This window comes from Lepisma saccharinum, chromosome 15 (assembly GCF_977018435.1).
Source record: "Lepisma saccharinum chromosome 15, izLepSacc3.1, whole genome shotgun sequence".
NCBI classification, from domain to species: domain Eukaryota; kingdom Metazoa; phylum Arthropoda; class Insecta; order Zygentoma; family Lepismatidae; genus Lepisma; species Lepisma saccharinum.
In genome coordinates, this window is record NC_139243.1 from 35,573,529 (window position 1) to 35,599,817 (window position 26,289).

Genomic DNA, 26,289 nt, shown 5'->3' on the forward strand with positions numbered 1-26,289 from the left:
AACACAGAGACCTATGTTTGTAATCAATGCTTCAAAAAGAAAACAGGTTGTGGAGAATGACAGAACAAATATTAAAATTATCTGTGAATTCCATGAGGCATTACCTGATGACACCATATGTAGTGTTATTCTCATAGGAGAAAAATCATATGTTTATGATGTAAGAAATGAGAGAGTCACGGAGCAATTCTAGAGGAGCTCTGCATATTGCATTGTTTTAATATTAGATTGAACCTGGGGTCCAATTGAACTTAAATTGGAAGTAAATATGTGTGTATATGGGTGTGTATGTGTGTGTGTATATGGCTTTTTGGCTTAATTTCTGGTGTGGCCAAAAAAATATCAATTTTTGACAAGTTTATGGACAAAAATTTGGCTGATGCAATTTTTGTAAGTATGAGCAAATCAATCTGAGGGGGCTCTTCCTTTCCGAGAAATTCCCGAGGGCATTTTTACAAAAATCTTGGATTAGAGGGGGTGCCACACTAGAGCAAAAAGCTCATATGGGCATGTTGAGCTTGTTTTAAGTATAGCCAAACCTGCTTGGGGGGGGCTCTTCCTTTCTACACTTGTAAGTGGTGCTCATCCTATCATCAATCCCACTACTTATATCATATGCTTCTCCCAGAGTCTGGCCCTCACAAAGCAAAAGCTCAAACTCCGCCCATGCTACCAAAAGTTTATCATCTTTAATTGTCTTCCTTGGACACTAGCATAAACATGTAATATCTCGTGTGAAAGAGCCCTTCAAGAACTTTCAAACACCACCTGAATCACTTCTACAGATACTCTGTTTGATGAGGTATTGCAATTTAAAGTTCACAAAAATTTGAAAAAACAATGGTCAAAATCGCACATTTTGCATCCCTGTAATTTCGGAAATACAAAAGACATGGATCTACAACTTGGCATATTTTCTTACCTCGGATTGCCCTCTCAGTATGCAAATTTCAAATTAATCAAAATATGTAAGGTTGAAAAGTGCCTTCTCATTAGTAGATTTCACATGGAATTGCCCTGTATTCATTGAAAAAATTAAAAACAAAGCAGAACTCATCAAGAGCAAAATGATAAACCAAGTCATGAAAACCAAGGTTTGGAAGATTTTTAACTCTTTCCCTGGCGACAAGATTACAAACTTGCTGTCTCTATCAAGGTGGGAAATTTAAACAAAATTAACCTAAAAGACATATTTATTCTTTTTGTTTGGCAACAGCAACAAAGATTAAATATTTTGTTATACAAAGTATAAATATCAGTAGAGTATCAATGAAAGCATATATTTATAATGAAATAGTTTTAGCATTTTAGCAATTTTAGTAGTTAGTAATTTTGCTTTGTGTGATAATCACAGAAACAAAATTTTACAAAGTGCTACACAACAACTTGAACACATAACACTTGTTTCTTCTTCTAATGCCGTGTTTCGAGCACACTCTACATTTTCTCATAGCTGCACCCTTTTTCTTCTCACTCTGTGGAACATGGACTATGTACTTGTCACTTACTGCACTCACTCGCTTGTCACTCCTCTATCTAATCTAAATGTGCCACGAACATATGTGTCTCTCTCCAACAGCTTTTCACAAAGTTCAATGCTATTGTAATAATTATCTTGATATAAATGGTGGGGCTCCTAAGAGATGTATAACAAGTTCTTTTATTGGTCGTGATTTTCCAAAATATATTTCCACATTCCAAATGTAACCACTTCCAGACTCGCACAAAATATATGACTTTATTCCATATTTGTCTGGTTTTGTCAGGAATGACAACTTTGAAAATTATACGCCCTTTCCACACAATCATGCCCTCATCTATTCAAATTTCCTTTGAGGTTATGTAGGTCTTACTAAATTTGTTTACAACCGCATCTAAAACTGGTCTCACTTTGTAAAGTCTATCTTGATAATCAGATGGCCTTGCAGAATTGTCCACAAAATGGATGAACTTTGATATTTGCTGGAAACGAAGGAGAGACATCTTTTGACTGTACCAAGGAGTATGAAAAAAAGGCTTAGTGGACCAATAATCTTTGATTTCGGGGCATTTGTCAATTCCTGTCATGAACAGAATTCCTAAAATAAGTCCACATTTCATTTGTTGTGACATTTTTGAAGTTGTGATCTCTTAAATTTGGAGATAATGTGTGTGTGTTCAAATATTGATGTGCATACAAATTTGTCTCAGTAGTTATGACACCAAATTTTCATGCAAAAATATTTGCAAAAAATCAAATGTTTATTTTACACTTGTCAAATTAATTTTGATTCCAGAATTTCCTGCAAAGGGGCAATTGTAGGCACAATGTCACTATTTGTTCATGCAATGTGTGTATTATGCACTGGGGGTAAGATCACAGTATCTTCACTATCACTTTCGTCTGATTCTTGGAAGATATTAAATCTTGAATTTCATCAAGTTTGGGAATATAGATTTCATTTTCATTTTCTTCATCAGCACAAATTTCATTCACTACTCTTTCAAAATCCAGCAACTTGACCATCTGATTTCCCTTTTGAGATGCCATTCTTCTTTCCTTTGACACAAACACACGGAGCTCTGGAACACAATAACAACAATGGGGATAAAAATAGACTTGCACCTCACAAAAAAATGACTCAAACGTTTCCAAGGCCAAGAGCGATCTTACCTCAATACTTGTGAAAGATTTCGCAATCACGTGTTTTGCTGCTAGGCAGCAGGATAGCTCAGTTGAAGCACATGTGTTTGGGCGTGAAAACATGCCCACGCCAGAGAAAGGTTGGATTCTCTTTGGTGTGAAAACATGCCCACGCCAGGCAAAGTGTTAACATGGTTTAATTTCTGGCTTCACACTGCAGCCTTGCCAATTACAAAATGCAACTGTAAAGATTTTCTCCATATTTCCAGGGAAGCTACTAGAGCTGAGCAGATACCACCATTTGCCGATATCAATACCGATACCGAAACTTGTATAATTCCTGTAGAAAATAACAAAGGCTAGTTAACAAGTCATACTAACTCTTCACATCACTAGGCACGTATTTAGAAATATATAATTTAGGGAGCCAGTCCGAACCTAGTGTCTCAGAAATATAATAATGAAAGTGTTTCTATTTAATATGTTAATACAATTATTGGTCGATTCGTAATAATATGTAAATTAATTAATTAGTACTTAATTCCTCCAATGCGAATGCAGTGTTGTTGTGCGTAACCTCAGACTAAGAAACGGAGGAAAGACACTGTTAATATCTATTTGTTCTTTCTATCTTGACTAAAAAATATTGTTATTACATAAATAGTAAAAAGATGCTATAAAATCAGAGAAAAAACAGCAAATATTCATCATCTAGCTTATGTGTAGTTAAGACCACTAAAATTTGTGTAAAAATAACTGTCCTGGCAAGGAAATTAATGTCAAAGAAATAAAAAATTGAATATTTATTGAAAAGTAAAGTTCCTGATAAATATTTTATGTACATTATTGTAAGTAGTGGTGTACATAAATCTTTAGAGGGTCCTCCCCGATGGTGTAGTGGTACTGCCGTCGACTTTTAATTAATAGTTCCTGGGTTTGATACTCAGTGGAGGCACATAGTAGCTCAGGTCTCACTTTAAGATGTAGGTCCAGTTCCAATTAGCTTATCTTCCTTAGTACTGTCATTCAAAGCCGTATGTCCCAATCTAATCTCGCTTTTTGTGCCACTTTTGGCTAATCTGCAAAGATGAGGAAGAGTGATGATGTGATAAAATTGATGAATGGACACTCACAAACATCCATACCCAGGCTGGGATTCAAACCCTGGCGTCATAGCGTGATGTGCTAATCACTCCGCCACGGGGGCTGGTTTTCAGCGGAAATAAATAACACTCATTGGCTGATACCGGCAGTCACATGAAAGACAGAAGTGAAGAGGATAAGTATAAATTGCTGATTCCCATTCCCGCTTGAACGTAAATAAAACAAAGCAAATTTCACAGAGACCTTCATCCCTCTTTTCCAAGAACTCCGCAACTATACCTGGCCGGGCGTTAGTGCTGCGACGGGTTTAAAAACATCCACCTATCTTACGACCACGATCTGCAAGCAATCAATGCTTTATTTCTCACAGTATTAACTAAGCAGTTACATGCCTTCATGCTCACGTTCGGGTTCAGCTTTCACTTTCCCATACCTTTGATTTTGCCATCTGCTTCCCAGGAGGGTGGGGGTTCATTCAGTCAGTGTTTCTAGGAAAGTCTATGGAACTTCTTGTGCTGGTCTCCCAATCTGTCACAAGGAAGGGTGAACGAACTTCTAAAAAGGACAAATGTTGAGACGAGCGTTGCCTTTGCCTGCTTATCTAGCCACTGAAAAGCTTTGTTATTGGATGGTATCGGTAAAAGAAAATGTACAGATACTCACCGATGCTGATACCGCCAGCCCTAGGATCTACATATTTCACATGAATCTAAATCTTCCAAGTACAGTTATATTCTTAATAAAACACAAAATATTGCTGTATAAATGGTTTTAATATAACAATTTATATACAAAAATATGATATTGAATGTTCAAATATGAAAATCTCTAAAATATGTTTCCAATTTTGTTTACACAATTCTTCTATTTAGATACAACTCAAAGAGCAAGTAATGTAATAAAAAATAATATATTCAACATTTTTCACCACATTTATGCATAAAGAAGTGTTTGCATCAAAAGCTTGAACAGTACAAAATTCTGTGCAAATAAATTTAGGTTCACAAAAATGATACATTAAAACACCAAATTGAAGCATTAATTATAAAAATGAAGAAACAGCACTGAGCCATTAACTAATGACCTCAATTATTCATACCTTTAAATAATAAAAGAAAGATTAATACATATCACGATGTTACATTTTTTACACTGATATTTGTTAAGCATATCAGAGCATACTTATTGCACATATTATGTAAAACTCTAAAAAAAAGAATGCAACTTAATTTACAAAGTTGGATTCCTTACAAGTGGTACAGAAAAGAAAATATTGGTTAAAAAGTAAAGTTAAGTAAAGTGATCCCCTGTGCTTAGCACCACGCCATGAAGGCGTATAGGGGGGGTAGGGGTAACGCCCCACACTTTCTTGATCCGGTCGTGAGTGGGGGTGATGTGATCAGCATCACGGCCCTGACCGCCTATTTTTCCCCAGGGTTTCCCCCAGGTACCCATGTCATTCGACGCTAGGTGCGCCGGGGCCACTGCCAACGTTAGAAAAGTTCCCGGATTTGAACCCACGGGGGATCGAACCCTGATCCTATAGCATGGTAGTTGTGTTTTCCTGACAGTTTGGAACCACTGTTATTTTATTTTTCCTATCTCTGATTTCAAGATGGGAGACATTTTCTTTATCATGGCACATGTTATTTTCTGCATTTGTAAGCATCAGCGACGACTATTTTATCTCAGCTATGGTAAGTCCTAGGACAATGAGACAAAATCTGTGATGTTAAGCACATTATAGGCTACAATTATTATATATAGACTACTATTACTGTTAATACAGACTACAATTTTCACATCAAAGCAAATCAAAAAACAAAGATTTTGTCACCCACCATCTCAGATTTTGATGAAATTTGGTGTACTCTTCAATTATCGGTGAAAGAAACCTCCTAAAATGTTTTCACTCTATCTTTCATTTTACAGTACTTCAAAATTTAATTAAATTAGTATTGTCTGCCGCTCTTGAGACACTCGACACAAGATAACATTGCTTACATTTTCTTTTCCCTCCTTTACCAATGATCAGATCTCTTTGAAATTTTACAAAACGTTCAATGAAATAATGAGGATTTCAGAAAAAAAATGCATCAGCAATAATTTTTTTTTATAAAAGCCTCAAAAAAGGCTAATAATTTACTTATAGCGTAATTTTTGTAGTGGACAACTAGGTTATGAAAACCTGAATTTTCAGCAAGTGGGCATGATGGAACCAAAACTTCTTGATGTTGAAAATCATTGCAAATACATGCTCTTTCCCCCAAAGATTTTTTTTTTTACTCCTTGTAAAGAAAATTTTACATTTTTTAGACATTGTGGAAAATTTCAAGGTCAATCCATACCCAATCGCCCAGCACTGGTCTCACGACCATTTTTAAAAATTTTCATTTTTTGTTGTGGTAAACCCTATGTAAAGATAGTTCAAAACAGACATATTTTTTCTAAAACTTGGCTTAGTTTCAAAATAGTGGCTATTTTTGCTTCATGACTTGCCACATTTTTGGCCCGTGCAGACAGTTCTGAAAATTATGATAACTCATCTACGAAAAATGACAGAAATATGTGATAAAAAGCATTGCTTTCATTACATTTCAAGCTACATTTTATGTTCTGTGCCTTTTTTCACCATCTCTAATGCAAATGGCTGGAATTTAGGACCAAACCTGATTCAATTTTCAAGGGTAATCAATGTTTAGCATTGTTTTTGTAGGGGAAGTAGTGTATTATCAGAGCTATACATATTCTTAGAGGAAGCATACACAATGTTTATACAAAGTATAAAACTTCTGAAGATTTAGCATACCTCGTACCTTGCAGCAATTTTCGCTTGCTCTTCTGTGCTAAGCGTTGGTGGCATGGTCAGTCACCAGTAATGTAAATGGTACTGAATCAATTTTCATTCCCTGATATAGTGGCCATCATACAATGGTTTCTACATTATGTATTACCAAATTCAAAATGGGTATTGAATTATCAGGTACCCTGCAGATTAAATAAAGCCAAAAATTGGTACAGCACCCAAAGTGCTTCTGGATTCATCTCTCTTAGTGGATTCATCTCTCTTAGAAATATACTTCAAAATGATGAAGCATTTAAAATATTCCACAAACAGGTTTAGCCAAGAAGGCACTCTCTTGCCTTCTACTTAAAGTGTTCCCCATTCATTATTGGTTGCTTGTCCATTTTTAATAAAGTTTATTTTGTGTTTTGTTGACACTTTCACATGTCAATAGTAATACATACTTATGTAAAAAAAAACTTCTTGATATCAATTACATGAAACTTCAAAAGGCATAAGTTTTTTTTAAAACTTTAATTACTAATATAAGTTTCATTTTGAGGTGTATTCTCCTCACATGTAGAGAAAGATTATCTTTATGGGCAAAATCATTGTTGCAAATTAGTCACTTAAAAGGTTTCTCTTTTTTTGTGTGTCTCCTCATATGTGTATTATTGGGCAAAATGTTTGTCAAAAATTTAACATCTAAAGAGTTTCTCTCCTGCATGTGTCCTCACATGTGCATTAAAGTAATTTTTACAGACAAAATCTTTGTAACAAATTGAACAATTGAAAGGTTTCTTTTTGCTTATGAAGCTCATATGTTTATTAAGGTTACCGCAATGGGCAAACATTTGGTTGCAAATTCAACAATGAAAAGACTTCTCTTTGCTGTAAAGCATAATATGCAAATTCAAAATCCAGTTCTGCTTAATATCTCTGCTGCAAATTGAACACTTAACAGGCCTCTCTTCAGAGTGAATTCTCAAATGCACATAAAGATCTCATTTAAGGGCAAAATCTTTATTCTTGCAAATTCAAAAATTGAAAGGTCTGTATTTGGTGTGAAGAACTTTCAGAAACATATTAACGCCTCCTAAACAGACAAAATCCTTGTCACAAATTCAACCTTTGAAAGATTTCACTTTGAAGTGAACCATGTCTATGAAAGCTACCTTTCTCGGCAGAAGCATTGTTGCAAATTCAACACTTAAAAAGTGTTCAACCTTAAAAAGGTTTCCCTTTGCTGTGAAGCCTCACATGGTCACTAAGAGCTCCTTTCTGGGCAAAATCTTTGTTGTGAAGTTTAATGTGCTTATAAATGTAACTTTTACAGGTAAAATATTTGTCACAAATTGAACAAATGAAAGCTTTCTCTTTGGTGTGAACCCTCATATGAATATTAAAGCTATCTTTCCGGGCAAAACCTTTGTTGCAAATTGTACACCTAAAAGGCCTCTCTTTGGTGTGAACTCTCATGTGTATATTAAGGTGATATTTACGAGTAAAATGTTTGCCACAAATTGAACACTTGGAAGGATTTCCTTTGTTGTGAACCTTCATATGAATATTAAAGTTATCTATCCAGGCAAAATCTTTGTTGCAAATTGAACATTTAAAAGGCCCCTCTTTGGTGTGAACTCTCATGTGCATATTAAGGTGATATTTACGAGTAAAATGTTTGTCACAAATTGAACACTTGAATGGTATCTCTTTGGTGTGAACCTTCATATGAATATTCAAGATATCTTTCCGAGCAAAATCTTTGTTGCAAATTGAACACTTAAAAGGCCTCTCTTTGGTGTGAGCTCTCATGTGCATATTAAGGTAATATTTTCGAGTAAAACGTTTGTCACAAATTGAACACTTGAAAGGTTTCCCTTGGGTGTGAACCGTCATATGAATATTAAAGTTATCTTTCCGGGCAAAATCTTTGTTGCAAATTGAACATTTAAAAGGCCTCTCTTTGGTGTGAACTCTCATGTGCATATTAAGGTGATATTTACGAGTAAAATGTTTGTCACAAATTGAACACTTGAAAGGTTTCTCTTTGGTGGGAACCATTTTATGCATATTTGCATTATCTTCATTAATCATTTCTTTCTTGGAAACTAAGTGATTACAAAGCTTCTCCTTTGCATGGAAATTTCCTTTGTCAGAAATAACTTTGTTGCACATGGAACATACACACTGATTTCTGCTGTTAACACACTTTGAATCCTCAATATATGCCTTGGTTTTGGAATATTTTAGTGAATGTTCAGGCTCAAAATTTCCTCCACTATTGACACATTCTGTATTGCCATTTGACTGCTCTTGTTCACTTAATTTTCGTGAAGATATTAGGAGACGAGGAACTGACCTTGGGATATCTTGGCTCTGCCTTTCCCCATAGTTTAAGTTCTGATATCTGGAAAAAAAAAATGAATATTTTACAAATGTAGTTTTGCTTCCTAATTACCAAGATGCGGAGATGACTGAAAAGAAAGGATAGTAGATTAGACTGTAGATAGATAGTAGATAGTAGATTTTTCTCCCAACTTCGACCAAACATATTAGGGTTAGTCAATAATTATACTCGTTGACATTTTGAGAAAACGTTCAGATGTTTTAAAATCAATAGCTGTTTCTGGAAGTATTTTGAATGCTGATCATGGAAATATACTACATTTTCCCGCATCATGTCAGAATTTTTAACAATTTTACCATCACAATTCTCACATTCACAATTATATGATATTCGTTACATCCCACAAGAAAAGGAAATTTTGGTTGTTTCTAGAGCTGACCCGATACCACCATTTGCTGATATCGATACTGATACCCACCGATGCCAATACCGATACTTGTATAATTCCAGTATAAAATAACAAAAGCTAGTTACTGAGTCATACTAACTCTTCACATCACTAGGCACATATCTAGAAATATAATTTGGCTAGCCAGTCTGAGGCAAGTGTCTCAGAAATATAATAATAAAAGTGCTTCTATTTAATATGTTAACATAATTATTGGTCGATTTGTAATAATATGTAAATTAATTAATTAGTACTTAATTTCTCCGATGTGAATGGAGTATTGTTGTATGTAACCACAGACTAAGAAACGGAGGAATGACAAAGTTAATACTTATTTTGTTCTTTCTACCTTGACTAAAAAATATTATTATTACATAAATAGTAAAAAGACGCTATAAAATCAGAGATAAAACAGCAAATATTCATCATCTAGCTTACATGTAGTTAAGACCGCTAAAATTTGTGTAAAAATAACTGTCCTGGCAAGGAAATTAATGTCAAAGAAGTAAAAAATTGAAAATTTATAGAATAACAAAACAAATAATGATATGTCCATTAGATGAAAAGTAAAGTTCCTGATAAATATTTTATGTACATTATTGTAAGTAGTGGAGTACATAAATCTTTGGAGGTGCTTCAACCCTCATTGGCCGATGCCGGCAGCAGTCACACGCTAGACAGAAGTGAAGAGGATAAGTAAAATTGCTGATTCCCCATCCCACTTAAACGTAGATAACACAAAGCTAATTTCACAGTGACCTTCATCCCTCTTTTCCAAGAACTCCGCTACCTGTCTTCTTGTCTCGGATCAAATTCATAAACTAGTGTAATTTGCGTAAACTACAATAATTGCTGACAATTCCGGCTTCGACTAACAAGACTGCCTGTCTTGTATTTTGAAAGAAGCCACTGAAGGAATGCAGTTACATGATTTCCCCAAGGTCTCTGCCAGGAAAATAATAATAATAAAAACATACACACACACAGCAAACCAAGATAAGCTTACAAACTGCCTGGTGAAACTTATCCCCGCTGGGAGGGACATGAGAGAATAAGCCACAAATGGACGTCCTACACGTAAGATGGTTGTATGTTGAGAAATGACAGCAGCACAAGCGGAAAATCCTACAGCTTTCAGAACTTGAGGGAACAGGTCTTTCAGCAAATCCTTGTCTATTTTGACACACAATTATGTGATTTCCAAACAAAATATTGGGAAACTGATTGGTATAATCTGTATAAATTCACAACACTAAGATCCACAATATTGAACGTAAATTATATAATATTTTAAAACTCTAGAAATGCCACATTTAAAACTGCTTAATGCAATTTTTACTTTTTTTGTGAATGCCAAACCAGAATCCCAGATTGAACATTTTCGTGCGATGATTTTTTACGATTTTTGACGTGGATTATCAAGACAAGAGTGCATCGATCAACTTACTTACACATTTGGCGATGAAGCCCCATCCTTTGCCACTGTGAAATGCTGGTATAACAAATTTAATCGTGACCGCCATTCGCTCACCGACGAGATTCACGAAGGTCGTCCAAAATCAGTTGTTGTTCAAGAAAACATTGATGCTGTGCAAAACCTAATACTGCAAGATCGTCATGTGACATTCTGTGAGATTGAGGCAACCATAGGCATTAGTTCCACCAGCATATATAAAATATTACATGATCATTTAGCTGTGAGAAAGGTATGTTCTCGTTGGATCCCACACAATTTGACAAAAACTCAGAAAGACGCTCACGTCAATTGGTGCAAACAAATGCTCAATAAATACAATCGTGGTGCTTCAAAAGACGCATATAAGATTGTAACAGGTGACGAATCATGGATATATGCATATGAGCCGGAACGTAAACAGCAGTCGACTGGATGGGTGTTTCAAGATGAACCCAATCCAACAAAAGTTGCTCGTGCTCGAAGCACATCGAAACAAATGGTCGCCTGTTTTTTTCGGGAAAACTGGTCATGTGGCAACTGTGCCTTTAGAGGAACGTAGAACGGTCAACTCTGAATGGTACACAACAATTTGTTTGCCAGAGGTCTTCGGTCAAATACGGAAAACAAACAAACGCCGTCGGATCATTCTTCATCAAGACAATGCCAGCTGTCACACATCTCGTCTAACAACCGACTTTATGAACAGTCAAAAAATCGAATTGATGGGTCATCCGCCATACAGTCCTGATTTGGCACCCAATGACTTCTTCTTGTTCCCGAATGTCAAGAATAAATTGCGTGGACAACGATTTTCGTCGGCGGAAGACGCCGTTGATGCGTTCAAAAACCATATTATGGAGGTGTCTCAAGAAGATTGGAAAAACTGCTTTCACAAATGGTTCGAACGAATGCAAAAGTGTATTGACCATAAAGGAGAATACTTCGAAAAACAATAAAGCAGTTTTCAATGCCAAATTCCTGTTTTTTCATTGTTAGGCTCAAAATATAAATAGTGACCCTCGTATTAGGCTAGGTGAGCCCACCTTTTGCATGGACATTGTTGGAAATATTTCTGGGAAAACTGAAGCAAGTCTCCCACATGGCAGTCAGATGCCCCTCTGCCCCAGACACCATGGGCTTTCTAACTACACATATATCTACCATAGTTCAATCGTACTATGTATTAAAAAAAAATTAATTTAATTTTTTTTTCATTCCACACCTTGATGGTGTATTGGCTTTCATTAAGCAAGCCAGATTTCCTGGGCTGAATATGTGATAGGTCATGGTGACGGATGAATATTGGTTTGAAGTTGTAGTCTTAAAGCCACTTTATTCACACACAGACTATCAGGAGTGGACATACCGTTCAAAGTGCATCTGAACTACTATGTGCCTCCACTGGGTATCAAACTCAAAACATCTTGGTTACAAGGCAATGATGTTATCACTATGCCATCAGGGAGGCCTGGAATGAATGAATGTTGGATAACTCAAAAAACCTATAGACACTGTACCACAGGTCTAGGTATGGTGCTACAGCACTTCAAAATATGATAAAGATTTTATATTGGACAATGGTATATTTTTATAATCAAAGAATAAAATTCACTGCATGAAAATAGTGCTTCTTCTATACAAATTGCATCTAATATTAGGTATTTCACAAAATTATTATTAATTAATAATTGTAGCTATTAATAGATGATAAGCACCTAACAGTCCTAAAATGGAGTTTATGAAGTCCTAAATCCCTATTTCTCAGAACCTAAAAATCTGCCCCTAGTTATTATGCATTACCTAACCTACTCTATACGAAGTTAAACATAACTCCAAATCCCACTTCTAAATTTGGTACAGCTTTGTGTTAATAGTGTATGTATGAAATATAATTGTTTTAATAGTTAAAAAGACCCATTTTTGAGAAAATGGCTACCAAAATTTTTACATCACCTGAATCACTTCTATAGGTACTCTGATGAACGAAATATTGGAATTTAAAGTTAACAAGATGTTGAAAAAAAATGATCTAAACTGCACATTTTGGACCCCTGTAATTTCGGTTAAACAAAAGATATGGATCTGCAACTTGGCATATTTTTCTACCTCAGATTAATTACATTATAAAAGTTCTTGTAATGGGTAAATCCAAAACATGAAATGGTTTTATTGCTCATCACATCACATTCCTTTAACGACATTAAATAACTCCCAATTAATATCATTTAGCATTGTAACACTTTAAAATGTCTTGTGACATTTGGTAATTTTTTAACATCTCTATAGAGCCAGAGGATGCAAAGAAAAAGATATGGATCTGCAACTTGGCATATTTTTCTACCTCAGATTAATTACATTATAAAAGTTCTTGTAATGGGTAAATCCAAAACATGAAATGGTTTTATTGCTCATCACATCACATTCCTTTAATAACATTAAATAACTCCCAATTAATATCATTTAGCATTGTAACACTTTAAAATGTCTTGAGACATTTGGTAATTTTTTAATATGAACATCTCTGTAGATTGATTGATTGATTTGGTGTTTTAAGTCCACTTTATGTGCAGTAAGGCTAATAGGGCTGGACCACTATGTGCCTCCACCGGGTATCGAACCTGGGACCCCTTGATTACAAGACGACGACGCAACCACTGTGCCATCGGGGGAACATCTCTGTAGACCAAGAGGATGCAAAGAAAGAGGTTTTTGAAATGTTGCAGTTGCATAAAAAAACAAAAAAAAAACAACAACATGAATTGTCTCCCCTCTTCAGTTTCATGTAAACACTATTCATTCTTCTTGTTTGGGTTGACCTGGAGAGGGAAAATAGCAATGTAAAAATATATTGAATTGAAATGTATTTATTTAAGTGTTGTTAACAGATTAACCTTAATACAACACTGTGCGTTTAACACATATGCATAAAATTATTTTACAAAATAAGGTTAGAATACATAAAAGAGGGTTGCAATAATATACAGTACATTCAATATATATACATCAGAAATTTAAAAAAAGAGGATATATAAAAGTTAAAACATAATTGGTCTTAATATAGCTTACATTTTTGTAGAATTTAATTTCCATAGATTGGGACATCACCTGCACTAATGATACCAATTTGTCCATCCAAGTGTTGGATTTGAAGACTGTAGTTGCAATTACATTATGATGTCTTCTGGTGTTATAATGACACACTTTCACGCATATTTTTTTTCAGATTTGTTTTACTATATGCTAATACAGTTATTAAAACGATACATGTTTATGCAATGCTGCCCATCATTCTCTGTCATTTGCAATAAAAACAAAACAAGTCTCTGAGGTATCGACCAATACCAACAGTCACATAAGTTGCCCCTCTTAAAAGACTTACACAAACGTGAAGAGTACAATAAGAAATTGTTGAATCTGTACTGCTTGAATGTAGATGAAACAAAATGAATTCCACAGTGACCTTTACCCATCTTTCAATTAAATATATAATCCAATATTCACTTTTACAACTATTTTTTTAGCAAATTATCATTCTACATGCACAAGAACAAGTGAAAATTCGAATAGTAAAATGTAAAATTACAATTGGCATAAAATACATTGGGTGCTACAATCACGTGCATCTAGAACCAGACACAATTTTTCATTTTCTGGTGGATTTATAATGTCATAGAAAATGCTGCCTTCTTGCTTACATTTATAAGTACACAGCATCTGGAGAAATTTTTGTTGCATATAGGAATTCTATCGGATATGCCAACAAGACTAAGATCTATAAAATGATAGATGATAACCTCATCTTCACCAACCTTTTCTGATAATTATGATCATATTGTCAATGTACTTTAGTTATCAATCAGATATCTGGACTGCAAGGTTTACTTAAAAATTCTTTCTAATATCTAGTATTATAAAAGTAAAAATTTATTACAGAAACTCAAAGGAACGATAATTTTGCACAATCCTGAGAATCACAAGAACGAAAGAAACAAGTTTCTAAACTGAATCTTTCTTGGGAGTGGAATCACAAGAACCGAATCCAGAAGTGTTCCAGAAGTGTAAGTGAACTGTTTGTTCATTTTGCAATTTTTTCTCTTGCAGACTACAAAATGCATGTGAATTCTAGACGGTCTGCAAAATTCCCTGATTTTTCCCTGACAAGCCAAATTCCATGACATTTCTCTGTTTTCCAGATGCGTAGCATGCCTGATTAATGGAGGAAAGAATCCAACTTGAATTTTCACTATTCACTTCTCTTCGGAAGTTTCATGTTGCATCTAAGGCTATGTGTACAGTGTTGTATCCATTACAAGCCGACAGTGTCCGTGACTGTACATGGTATCAAACTGGCAGTATGTGCAGTAATTAATCACAATGAACTGTCTACATAATCTAGGTTGACTGACGTGGTATTTTCCTTCCTTGTTTTGTATCTTGGCTCAGGAAAGGCGTAAAAAAAATCACTTGCTGTTAGAAAGCAAGCAGCATGCAATTTACGACTTCTATTTTACAACTACTTCTAATTTACAAAGTGCCATTTGAAAGGATAGGTGAGATCTCTGCAGGATAAAAAAAATATATAACTCAACTTGTAGATGGCAACAACTGATTTTTTTAACACACAGATCAGCATCCTACTGCAAGTGATATTTTTAAATCCTTCAAGACTGCATAGAGGGAGATCCAAAAATGTGGAACAAAGGGAAGATCCGAAATGCTGTTCGATTGATTTTGTTTATTTTCCGTTGATTTTCTGACATTTTTGGCAAATCACTACTATCAGGAAAAGTGATGATATGAAATTGATAAAAGATCCGTCACAAAGAACACCCATGTCCAGCCTGGGATTTGAACCCGGTGCCCATGGCATCGTAGCATGCAATGCTAACCACTCCATCACGGAGGTCGTAAAAATCCTGTTGAGTATTAGATGTGACCACCAATGTTATGGCAGTAATGCACCTAGTGCTAAGTGTACACACAATGGCAAAAGTAACATGTCCATTACAATTTTCATTCACTCTTATTCACTCTATTTTCCACAGTGTGGCATTAATGGGTTGAAATAAAACGGTCACTAAGCAGATGTCAACATCAGCTTCGCATCAACAGAATTTCATCTCTTATAACAACACAGAATTTAGAGTAAAACATAATGAAAATAGTGATGAACAATTTGCCTGCCATTTATTATCTGTGCGATTGGCTGTACAATTCTAGAGTTGCAATGTTAAGGTCCAAAGTAACCAAAAAATCAACTCACCGGTACCACTGAACAGTCACAATCAGTCATAATAATTATAGGTAGAGTTAGGAAACAATATATTTATAAATCTATAAATATTTATAAATAAATTAAATGATACATATTCGTAATGGTTATTAAAATGAAGAACATGTCTAATGTGAGTTAACCAAAAAAACTAAACATTTTCACAATACGACTGAAGTTTGAAAAAAGTTGGGGCAGGGATTAAAAAGAATGGACTGTCCTGACTAAATCGGGATGTCTTGTAAACTTCCATCAATGGTTATAAAACAAAAATTCCTCAATGTTGCAGACTGCAGACTTCTGGACCCTGCCTCACTCCCCAAAAACTCATTCATATATGAAAGGATGAAATCGAAATTCTGGCACAATCTGAAAAATCGTCAATGTTATTTTTGTGATTTTTATATTTTGGTAATTTATATATTTTCGTAATTTTCATAGTTCAAGGGGAATCATGGCTCCTCCCCTGGGTACGGGCCTGTCCTAAAGCTTCAGATTTCAAATCCCGGAAAACAGAGAAAGGCGTTTTTAGGGTGAGTGAAATTATTATAATAACTATAATAGTCAGTAATTTTATATTATTATTTAAACATGATAAATTGCTGTTGTATCACTGAAGATTTTGTATCATTCCACATCGAGATTTCAAATTTAAAGAACTTATGGGGCCTCACACTATAATCTCGCTCAGGGCCTCGCGATATGTTGCTACGCCACTGCTAACATGCACACTAAGATCTTGTTTCTGGGCAATACCTTTGTTGCAAATTGAACACTTAAAAAGGTTTCTCCTTGGTGTGAATCCTCACATGCATATGAAGATTTCCTTTCTGGGCAAAATCTTTGTTGCAAATGGAACACTTAAAAGGGCTCTCTTTAGTGTGGACTCTCATATGCATATTACGCGAAGATTTGCAGGTAAAATCTTTGTTACAAATTGAACAATTGAAATGTTTCTGTTTGGTGTGAAGTGTTATATGTGTAATAAGATAATCTTTCCGACCAAAATCTTTCTTGCAAATTGAACACTTAAAAGGTTTCTCTTTGGTGTGAACCCTCTTATGAATATTAAGGTTATCTTTCCGGGCAAATCCTCTGTTGCAAATTGAACACTTAAAGGGTTTCTCTTTTGTGTGAACTCTCACATGCACAGTAAGATCTCCTTTCTGGGCAAATTCTTTGTTACAAATTGAACACTTAAAATAGTTATCTTTTGTGTGATACCTCACATGCACACTAAGATATCCTTTACGGGTAAAATCTTTGTTGCAAATTGAACACTTAAAAGGCCTCTCTTTGTTGTGATTCCTTTCATGCACATTACAGTCTGCTTTACGGGCAAAATCTTTGTTGCAAATTGAACACTTAAAAGGCTTCTCTTCGCTGTGAACAAACACATGACGATTATAACTTCCTTTACTGACAAAATCTTTGCCACAGGTTGAACACTTAAAAGGCTTTTCTTCAGTGTGATGCCTCATATGTATATTAAGGTAAGATTTCCAGGCAAATTCTTTTTTGCAAATTTCGCAACTAAAAGGTTTCTCTTTGTTGTGGACCATCATATGCATATTAAGGTTAGATTTCCTGGTAAAATCTTTGTTGCAAATTGAACATTTAAAAGGCTTCTCTTTGGTGTGAAGAACCCTCAGATGCATATTAAGACTTGCATTACACACAAATTCTTTGTCACAAACAGAACACTTAAAAGGCTTCTCTTTACTGTGAACAAACACATGACGATTATAACTTCCTCTACAGGCAAAATCTTTGCCACAGGTAGAACACTGAAAAGGTTTTTCTTCAGTGTGATGCCTCATATGTATATTAAGGTAAGATTTCCAGGCAAATTCTTTCTTGCAAATTTCGCAACTAAAAGGTTTCTCTTTGTTGTGGACCATCATATGCATATTGTACATATATTTCCGGGTAAAATCTTTGTTGCAAATTGAACAATTAAAAGGTTTATTTTTGGTGTGAGCACTCATATGAATATTAAGGCTTGATTTCCGGGTAAAATCTTTGTTGCAAATTGAGCAATTAAAAGATTTATCTTTGGTGTGAACCTTTGTGTAAAGGTTTTCAACAGGAATATTTTCTTTCTTCCAAACTGAGTGATTAAAAAACTTCTCCTTTGGATGGACATTTGAATGAGTAATGAAATTTCCTTCCTTGCAGAAAACTTGGTTGAACATTGAAGATATATGTTGTTCTTTCCTGTTACAGTGCTTGGTATCTTCCATATCTGCCTTGGAATTAGAGTATTTTTGTGAAGGTTCAGGTACAAAGTTGCCTTCTCTATTGACACGTTCTGTATTGTCTCTTGCTTGCTCTTGTACAATTAATTTTCCTGAAGATAATAGCGTAACTGACATTGGATCATCCTGGTTATATCCTTCCATGTAGTTCTTGTTCAGATATCTAAAGGGGGAAAAAAAAAGAATTAGTTACAGAGATTTACAGATCACTGAGAAGAAAGGATAGAAGAACAGAATGTCATTAAGAACATACTTTGCAAAATGTAAATGTTATTGGTTCAGCAATATTTTTCTTCAGCTCTTGCCAAATCTATTAAGGTCGGTCAAATATTATTCACACTTTTGCAGTAATTCACTTTAGGCTGGCCTTACTGCATATCAACAGAGTGTACATTGTCAGTGCATTAGCCAGTGAAAATTCCTAGCTGATGGATGCTAGGTGAAGTTTCAGGATATGCATGTATGGATTGATATCACTTATTAAATGGTGCTACTTACATACTTGGTAGCACATACAGTATGTGTATGGAAGCATAGGTGCATCAAAGAGTGGAGGGGGGGGGGGGCGGTCAGATCACCCAGATCATCATGTTACACAGCAATATCTTTTTTCCACAATTTTATGATGGACATTTTCTCATTCTTGTATCATTTTTAAATAAGAGGATTCATTGTTTGGAATGGTTCAGTAGCATGCATAAATTGTTGAAATTTATGACAACCTAATTCACGATTGGCAAGTATACATATAATTTCAAGGTATGTACCCACTGAATGTTATAGTGTTATTCAATAAGTGCATCAAGAGTAGTGCAAAAAAGCAAAAAATGAATTAAAGTGATGATTTTGCATTTACTCATGCAAAAGTGCAAAAACTGACAAAATTAATGGATGGGATTTAACTGATATAAAACATGCCTTCCACCTAATCACAGTGAAGCCTTGTCTTTTGAAGTGAAAAGGGGGCATAACTAAATAAGTGAGTGTTTATCAATAATAATCGAGAATTGCTGAAGTTCTTGGATACTTTGAAAATATGTGACCTTTGCACAATACAATTTAGATACACGTGGCAAAAATTAAAGAATTTTTAGATATTCATGTTCTAAACTGAAAAATCTTGCAACTAAGAAAATAACTGTTTCCTAATTAGAATCTTACCTCCCTAAAAACATGAAGAACCAATAAGCATTCATTAATTAGGATGATTAAAATTGTTTTTATATTGTTCAATGTGCATTATTTAAAATTGATCTACTCAGGAGAAATTTACTGTGGTAATACATGGTTAAGAAGTAGTACTGGTTTACAGCATAAATGCACAGTGAATGAACTGTTGATTAATAACTGGCACCTAAAAGCAAAAACGTGAAGGAAATTTTGTAGTCTGTCCTGGCGGGTCATGGACTATTGTATGTGCCAGAAAATATATACATAATTGTAAGCATGTTATTGGGAATTAACCAAAAATGCACTAATGGTGCAGTGCTGTTATTAACTATTGGTGAAGTGAATTTTCAATTGTTGGTATGGCCATGAATTAATCTGATGAGTCATGTTGAAATCTTATTAGCCAAACCACATGATCCAAGAGTAGTTTAAGAAATGAGATTAAAGTTGAGTCTTCATGATGTTTTACGTTTTGTCGTTATTCTATTGATTAACATTTACTCATGCAAAAGTGCAAAAACTGACAAAATTAATGGATGGGATTTAACTGATATAAAACATGCCTTCCACCTAATCACAGTGAAGCCTTGTCTTTTGAAGTGAAAAGGGGGCATAACTAAATAAGTGAGTGTTTATCAATAATAATCGAGAATTGCTGAAGTTCTTGGATACTTTGAAAATATGTGACCTTTGCACAATACAATTTAGATACACGTGGCAAAAATTAAAGAATTTTTAGATATTCATGTTCTAAACTGAAAAATCTTGCAACTAAGAAAATAACTGTTTCCTAATTAGAATCTTACCTCCCTAAAAACATGAAGAACCAATAAGCATTCATTAATTAGGATGATTAAAATTGTTTTTATATTGTTCAATGTGCATTATTTAAAATTGATCTACTCAGGAGAAATTTACTGTGGTAATACATGGTTAAGAAGTAGTACTGGTTTACAGCATAAATGCACAGTGAATGAACTGTTGATTAATAACTGGCACCTAAAAGCAAAAACGTGAAGGAAATTTTGTAGTCTGTCCTGGCGGGTCATGGACTATTGTATGTGCCAGAAAATATATACATAATTGTAAGCATGTTATTGGGAATTAACCAAAAATGCACTAATGGTGCAGTGCTGTTATTAACTATTGGTGAAGTGAATTTTCAATTGTTGGTATGGCCATGAATTAATCTGATGAGTCATGTTGAAATCTTATTAGCCAAACCACATGATCCAAGAGTAGTTTAAGAAATGAGATTAAAGTTGAGTCTTCATGATGTTTTACGTTTTGTCGTTATTCTATTGATTAATAAAAATTATTGTTTGATCATTTACACAACCCTAAGGCACAGTAGATTTTGTAACTGGGTTATTCTGGTCTTCATCGGGATCATTCAGGGCCCAAACTATGATCAAAGTTATGTCGACCAGGAAACCCGTTACATGCTGGACCATTTCTTATGGATTGACCCATATTAGTTGATCACTAGACATTTAGTGCAAGCCATGTGGTTATTTGATGTACACTTCTGGGATGTAACAATCTCATTGTAAGTCAATGAAATTGTTACAACCCATAAGTGTCCTTGACTGTACTCTGGAGAAGTTCTGTTCTCCAGAACAGAAATCTGGTTACATTCATTGATTGAAAGGGTGAACATATCATTCAGGCTCTTCATGGAACATGTCAAAATTTCTTTCAGATTGATAAAATATTGATTTGTGTCAATGACCAAATGCATCCTGGTCCTGAACAACAGCTCATTCATCAAAAGCTGAGAGTATTAAATAAATATTTGTATTTTTGTTACATACTTTCTGGCACCTTTGGCCAATTGCACTGATGAGGATGAATGATCATTAGATAAAATCAATGTAGTAACGCCTACGACATATCACAATTTGAACCCAAAACCTTTTACATAAAATGTCTTAAGTTGCTCTCACATCATGTTTGTTCAACAAAGCAGAGAAAGTAATAAATAGTGGATATGAAGGAAACTAAACAAGAAAATGACATATTTCACTTAATTTAAATTAATATTATTCAACACTACAATATGTGCTTCGATGTATTATGAACTTAAAAGGAAATATAAGCATTTATTGTTGTATGAGGTTGCACACACATAATATTTCCTCAATTAACATTCTTCACCTTGTGACTAATTTTAGGCTCCTTAAATATTTGCCTTCAAAAATATGTTATATTCCGTCCATAAAATATGTCACAACTCAATACTTGCTTGAATTTGCAATTATCAACCTTCATTTGTTTGCATGTAGTTCTATAATCATAATCTTTATTCATCCGTTGACCCATTTTTTTATGGGTACGGATTTCGTCCAGATAGAAAATACAAGGTATGGTATAAAGGCAATTACAGTATAAGAACAAAAGATTTTTACATGCTGCACATATGTGATAAAAAAATTTAAAAAATAAATTGTACATTATATTCACAATATTAAAAACAATGATAAGCATATATACCTGTAATATATATATATATATATATATAGTACATGCATGACTTTAAAAAAAAATAGTTACACTGTTCCTTCTATGGCATTATTACATACTTTTGTCTACTTGATATTTATACCCAATCCAATTTATAGTTCATTTATGTCATACAGAACTCTGTCTGTGAGGTATTTTTTGATTAGCTGCAATATTTTCTTTAAGGGAGTGATACTTTTTAGCCAAGGGAGAAGGTTGTTGTGGAATTTTATACCTGTAGAATGTGGTGATCTGTCTGTCCGAGTTAATCTGTTAGTCTGGATATGGAAATTTTGTCCTTGTCTTGAATTATGTCCATGAATTTCTTCATTTCTTAATTGTATCTTGTCATTAAGTACATAGATAATAGATTTATAAACATAGAACGAATATACAGTCATAATTTTGTTTTCGCGAAAGGCAATTCTGCATGTGGCAGATGGTATTTTCCATATAAGTCTAACAGCCCTTTTCTGTAGTGTGAACACTCTTTTTGTATAGATAAAGATTTTTTGCGAGTTTGTCACAAATATAGTCAACATGACATGCCCAATTTCATTTATCATCGATGATCAATCCTAGGAATTTTACATGGTTAGCATACTGTATTTCATCTAAGTAAACAGTCAAGTTATGAAATGATTAAAATTATATTTGCTCGTATGTCAATTTAGTACACTTGTCCAAAAGTTACTTGCCCGCATTGGAAGTTTTCTAAGTCAAAAAATCGTTAACTTGGCAACATAGCTCTTGAGAATGAGCAGAGAGTAGCCAACTTTACTGCAGGTCCCTCTACTAGGCGAGAAAACCTGGTGAAAGATTTACATTCTTCTTAATAATATGAAGTCAGAAACTATAATTGCTCAACATATTAATAGAGACCAATTAGGAAACCTCAAGTATGAGGAATAATTTAAAAGAATACTTGCGATTCGGCATGTTAAAATAGGAATCAGAGAGACTGTTGCGTGGTTGGAAACACTGCACTTGCTCGTGGTACACTTGGAGGAAATCGCTGTCAAGTTTGAACACAAAATGGCATAATAGTTATGCAAATAAAATATAACAGCACCTTGCAAAGTACTGTGCAATGAGCGAAAATTAAAGAATCTCACAATTTGCAGCGAAAATGTGTTCATCGCATAGAAAGTGATAGCTTGAGCAATCATCAACACGTTTCAAAGCATTTGCTACAAGCGATGTTGTATAGTATTGGTAAAGTACTTGCCTCACAAATATCTTTTCCCTAAGAATTAAGGGTTGCTGGTTCAAATTCAAAGCTCTCCAATTTTTTCTTTTGTTTCTTTCATTTTCTTTGTAAGTATAGCATCAGATACATTGAGCATTGAGTTTAGTAATTAAGTTGAATAATTTTATTTCAGAATGTTCGCAAAAAATAATTTGGTGTTGATATCGACGAATGTTACCAGCAGCTCAATGTATTTGTTTCTTCTTTCTGGCACTAACATTCATCAATTTGGATCGAAAAATACCTACATTGTTGTCGTATTCCAACAGATAGTATTTGGTCAAACAAGGAATGTACTGACTATGACTCGGAAGTTGATGAAGAATCATAATCTTTTCTGAGCCTACAAAAAATGCTAAACCGAATATCAGTCTGTTTGCCTTCAGCTAGAACTAGAAAACATCAATTCTTTGCATTTGTCGGCTTTCTTTCGGCTTTTTTGGTCATTTTCAGTAGGGTTTTTTTTTGTTTTTTTTTAGGCTTACTTTTCTCCTTCCTTAACTTCCTAACTTGTAGATTTACATTTCTTGACATGGTCATTTTAGCAAGTTCGTCATTAAACGAATATTATAGTCAATGGAAAAACACAATTATCATTTTCAAGTTTGGCAATGCATTAAATAATTAATTGTGCTAAATTTATTTTTCCTACTCCAAACTTTTGCGTGAGATTCCCTTGCTAGCCTCTGTTATCGCATTAATCTGTGCTTTTAAAATAAAATTAGTCACAATATTATAGAAGATATAATCTTATGTACGCCAAACACAAATGTATTTCAGTTGCTGGACATCTACTGTATCGTGGAAGATTCATGCTCAAAGGAGGTGAATGATTTATACAAAAAATGTTGCAGTGCATGTTATGTAAGCTTGAAGTTAAAATAAAGGAAACCAAATTAGCACTATATTGCTTTTATCCATTTGCTTCAGTAGTTTAGTTGTTTAAACCACCAAATCACAACGACTCTCTTTTAATTTATTTAAAAAATATCAAGCTTTCATTTTCAGCACGAAAAGTATTTTAGACCATTTTTAAAAAATATTTTAAGGTTATTCTACAAGTCATCAAGTTCCCAGCCCTAGCAATGACTAATCTATGCCTCCTATCTGATTTCTGAGTCTGTCATGTGGTATCTGATTGTCTCCTTCACTTTTGATAGCTGTCTGGAATTTAACGTTTCCAAGTCTTGGAAGAGATCAATGTCATTTCCATGAATTAGAAAAAATATTTCGTGAAACGCTTTCTGCCTTCTGAAAAAGTATCTACCAGGGTTGGGCATCAATCTTACGCCCCCTGTCATACAAGTCGGGCACGTTACCACTAGTACTGAACATAAAGTTCAAATAATGACAATCCCACAGCATAGATCTTTTAATTTAACAAATTCTCCTATCCGTATTTCTCAAATCACGCAAGATAAAATTGTAAATACCTAGTTTGATTTGTGAGGTGTCATTCTCTCTCCTACTCGTGAGATTGAAAAGCCTTGTGCCTGTCCTATCTTCATTCTCCAACGTTTCTCAGGACTTCGAACTTGTGAACACACAAACACACTACTTGCACATTCATTAGTAATTCCCGGCACGTTTACGATTCGCAAAACTAATAGTGTTTATGAATATGAGATTTTGTTAAACAAAAAGATCTAAATAGTTGACTTTCATATTTTAAACTACATGTTGAGTACAAGTGGTTTCTGAGGTGTAGTGGTATTGTGTGTGACAGGGGTCGTAAGATCAATTCCCAACCTCAACAGAAACTGTATCAGATGGCGAAATGTATAAATAATTCACCTACTTTGAGAATGGATCTTCCACAGTACAGTAGACGGCCATCAACTTTAAATCTGAAAGTAGGGTTCACACAACATACCAAAGTTTGGTGTAGGAAAAATAAATTTATCACGATTAATTATTTAATGCATTCGCAAACTTGTAAATGATAGTTGTGCTCTTCCATTGACTAAATATTCGTTTAATGATGAACTTGCTAAAAGGACAATGTCAGGAAATTTAAATGTACAAGTTTTGCAAGCAAATACACTTCAATTCACGAAACAAGAAGGAAGGAGAAAAATAAGTCTCAATATTTTTGTCACTGATAGTAGGTGCAACTTCTTGTAGACAGGAGTCATCCAGGTTTCATGCAGGCCTCTGGTGATGAATCAATTCTGTTCATTTTTTATAATTAATTCTAAAATCCTTTGCATGAAAAGTTACATTTTTTCAGGTGGTAGCAGATTGAGTTTTATTACTTATATATTATTATATTTGAGAGAGTTTGAACATCCAAAGTCATAGATCTGAATTTAAATTTCAATATTTTACATTATAATAATTTAATGTAAATTCCTGTAGATAGCAGATAGGCACACCACACTTGTATTCCCCTACTACAACAGTTAGCGCTTGGAAATAGCAGACGACATGGACGGAGACGAACAGTTAACAACAGCGCACCTAGCGGCTGTCAGAGAACTACAAATAAAAGAAGCACGCCAAGCAAGAGTACAACAAGTTCCAATGAGGATGGTGGCAGTGGCCACTGAAATTAATAGAACATAGGAAAAACAGTTTTGCGAGTAAAGTGAATACTAGTTTCTCTGTATTTATCTACTACCGCGTCTCTCATTTCCCAATTATGAATAAAATAATTTAAATGACAATATTGTGAGTTTTGTTAAGGATAGTATTTCATGTCTGAATAATCAGATAATTGTGGAATGTGCACATTCTCTGGGAATGTACATAAAAAAATCTTTACAGTTGAGTTTTGTAATAAAGAAGATTGCTGTGTGAAGACAGAATTTAAGCCAGGTTTGAAATCTTTCGATGACATGTGTGGCTCTGATTGCATAATTTATTTTTACTAATTTATTTGTTCAACTTTCCTTTAATATTGTAAATTGGTATAGAAAGTTAATAAGCTATTATACGACGACATAAATTCACACACACAAACTTACAGTACGTAAAATTTTCTCCAGGGCCACGCTTTTGCACATTGGTCCAAGCGAATTCACCATTAACTAGAAGTTGTGAAAATAGATTCAGTACACTTGTGGTTCAAGA

At 34.4% G+C, this 26,289-nt stretch overlaps 1 protein-coding gene across 1 annotated transcript in view; it reads right to left on the bottom strand.

Annotated features, from left to right (window-relative positions):
* Positions 1–7,247: 7,247 nt before the first annotated feature.
* The window catches only part of LOC145999452 (uncharacterized), a 43,128-nt gene continuing 24,086 nt past the window's right edge, over positions 7,248–26,289 (bottom strand). The window contains exon 2 of the mRNA XM_083136411.1: positions 7,248–8,922. Coding sequence (XP_082992537.1) covers positions 7,740–8,922 — 1,183 coding nt within the window. The 3' untranslated portion in view covers positions 7,248–7,739. The remainder of the gene's footprint in view (positions 8,923–26,289) is intronic.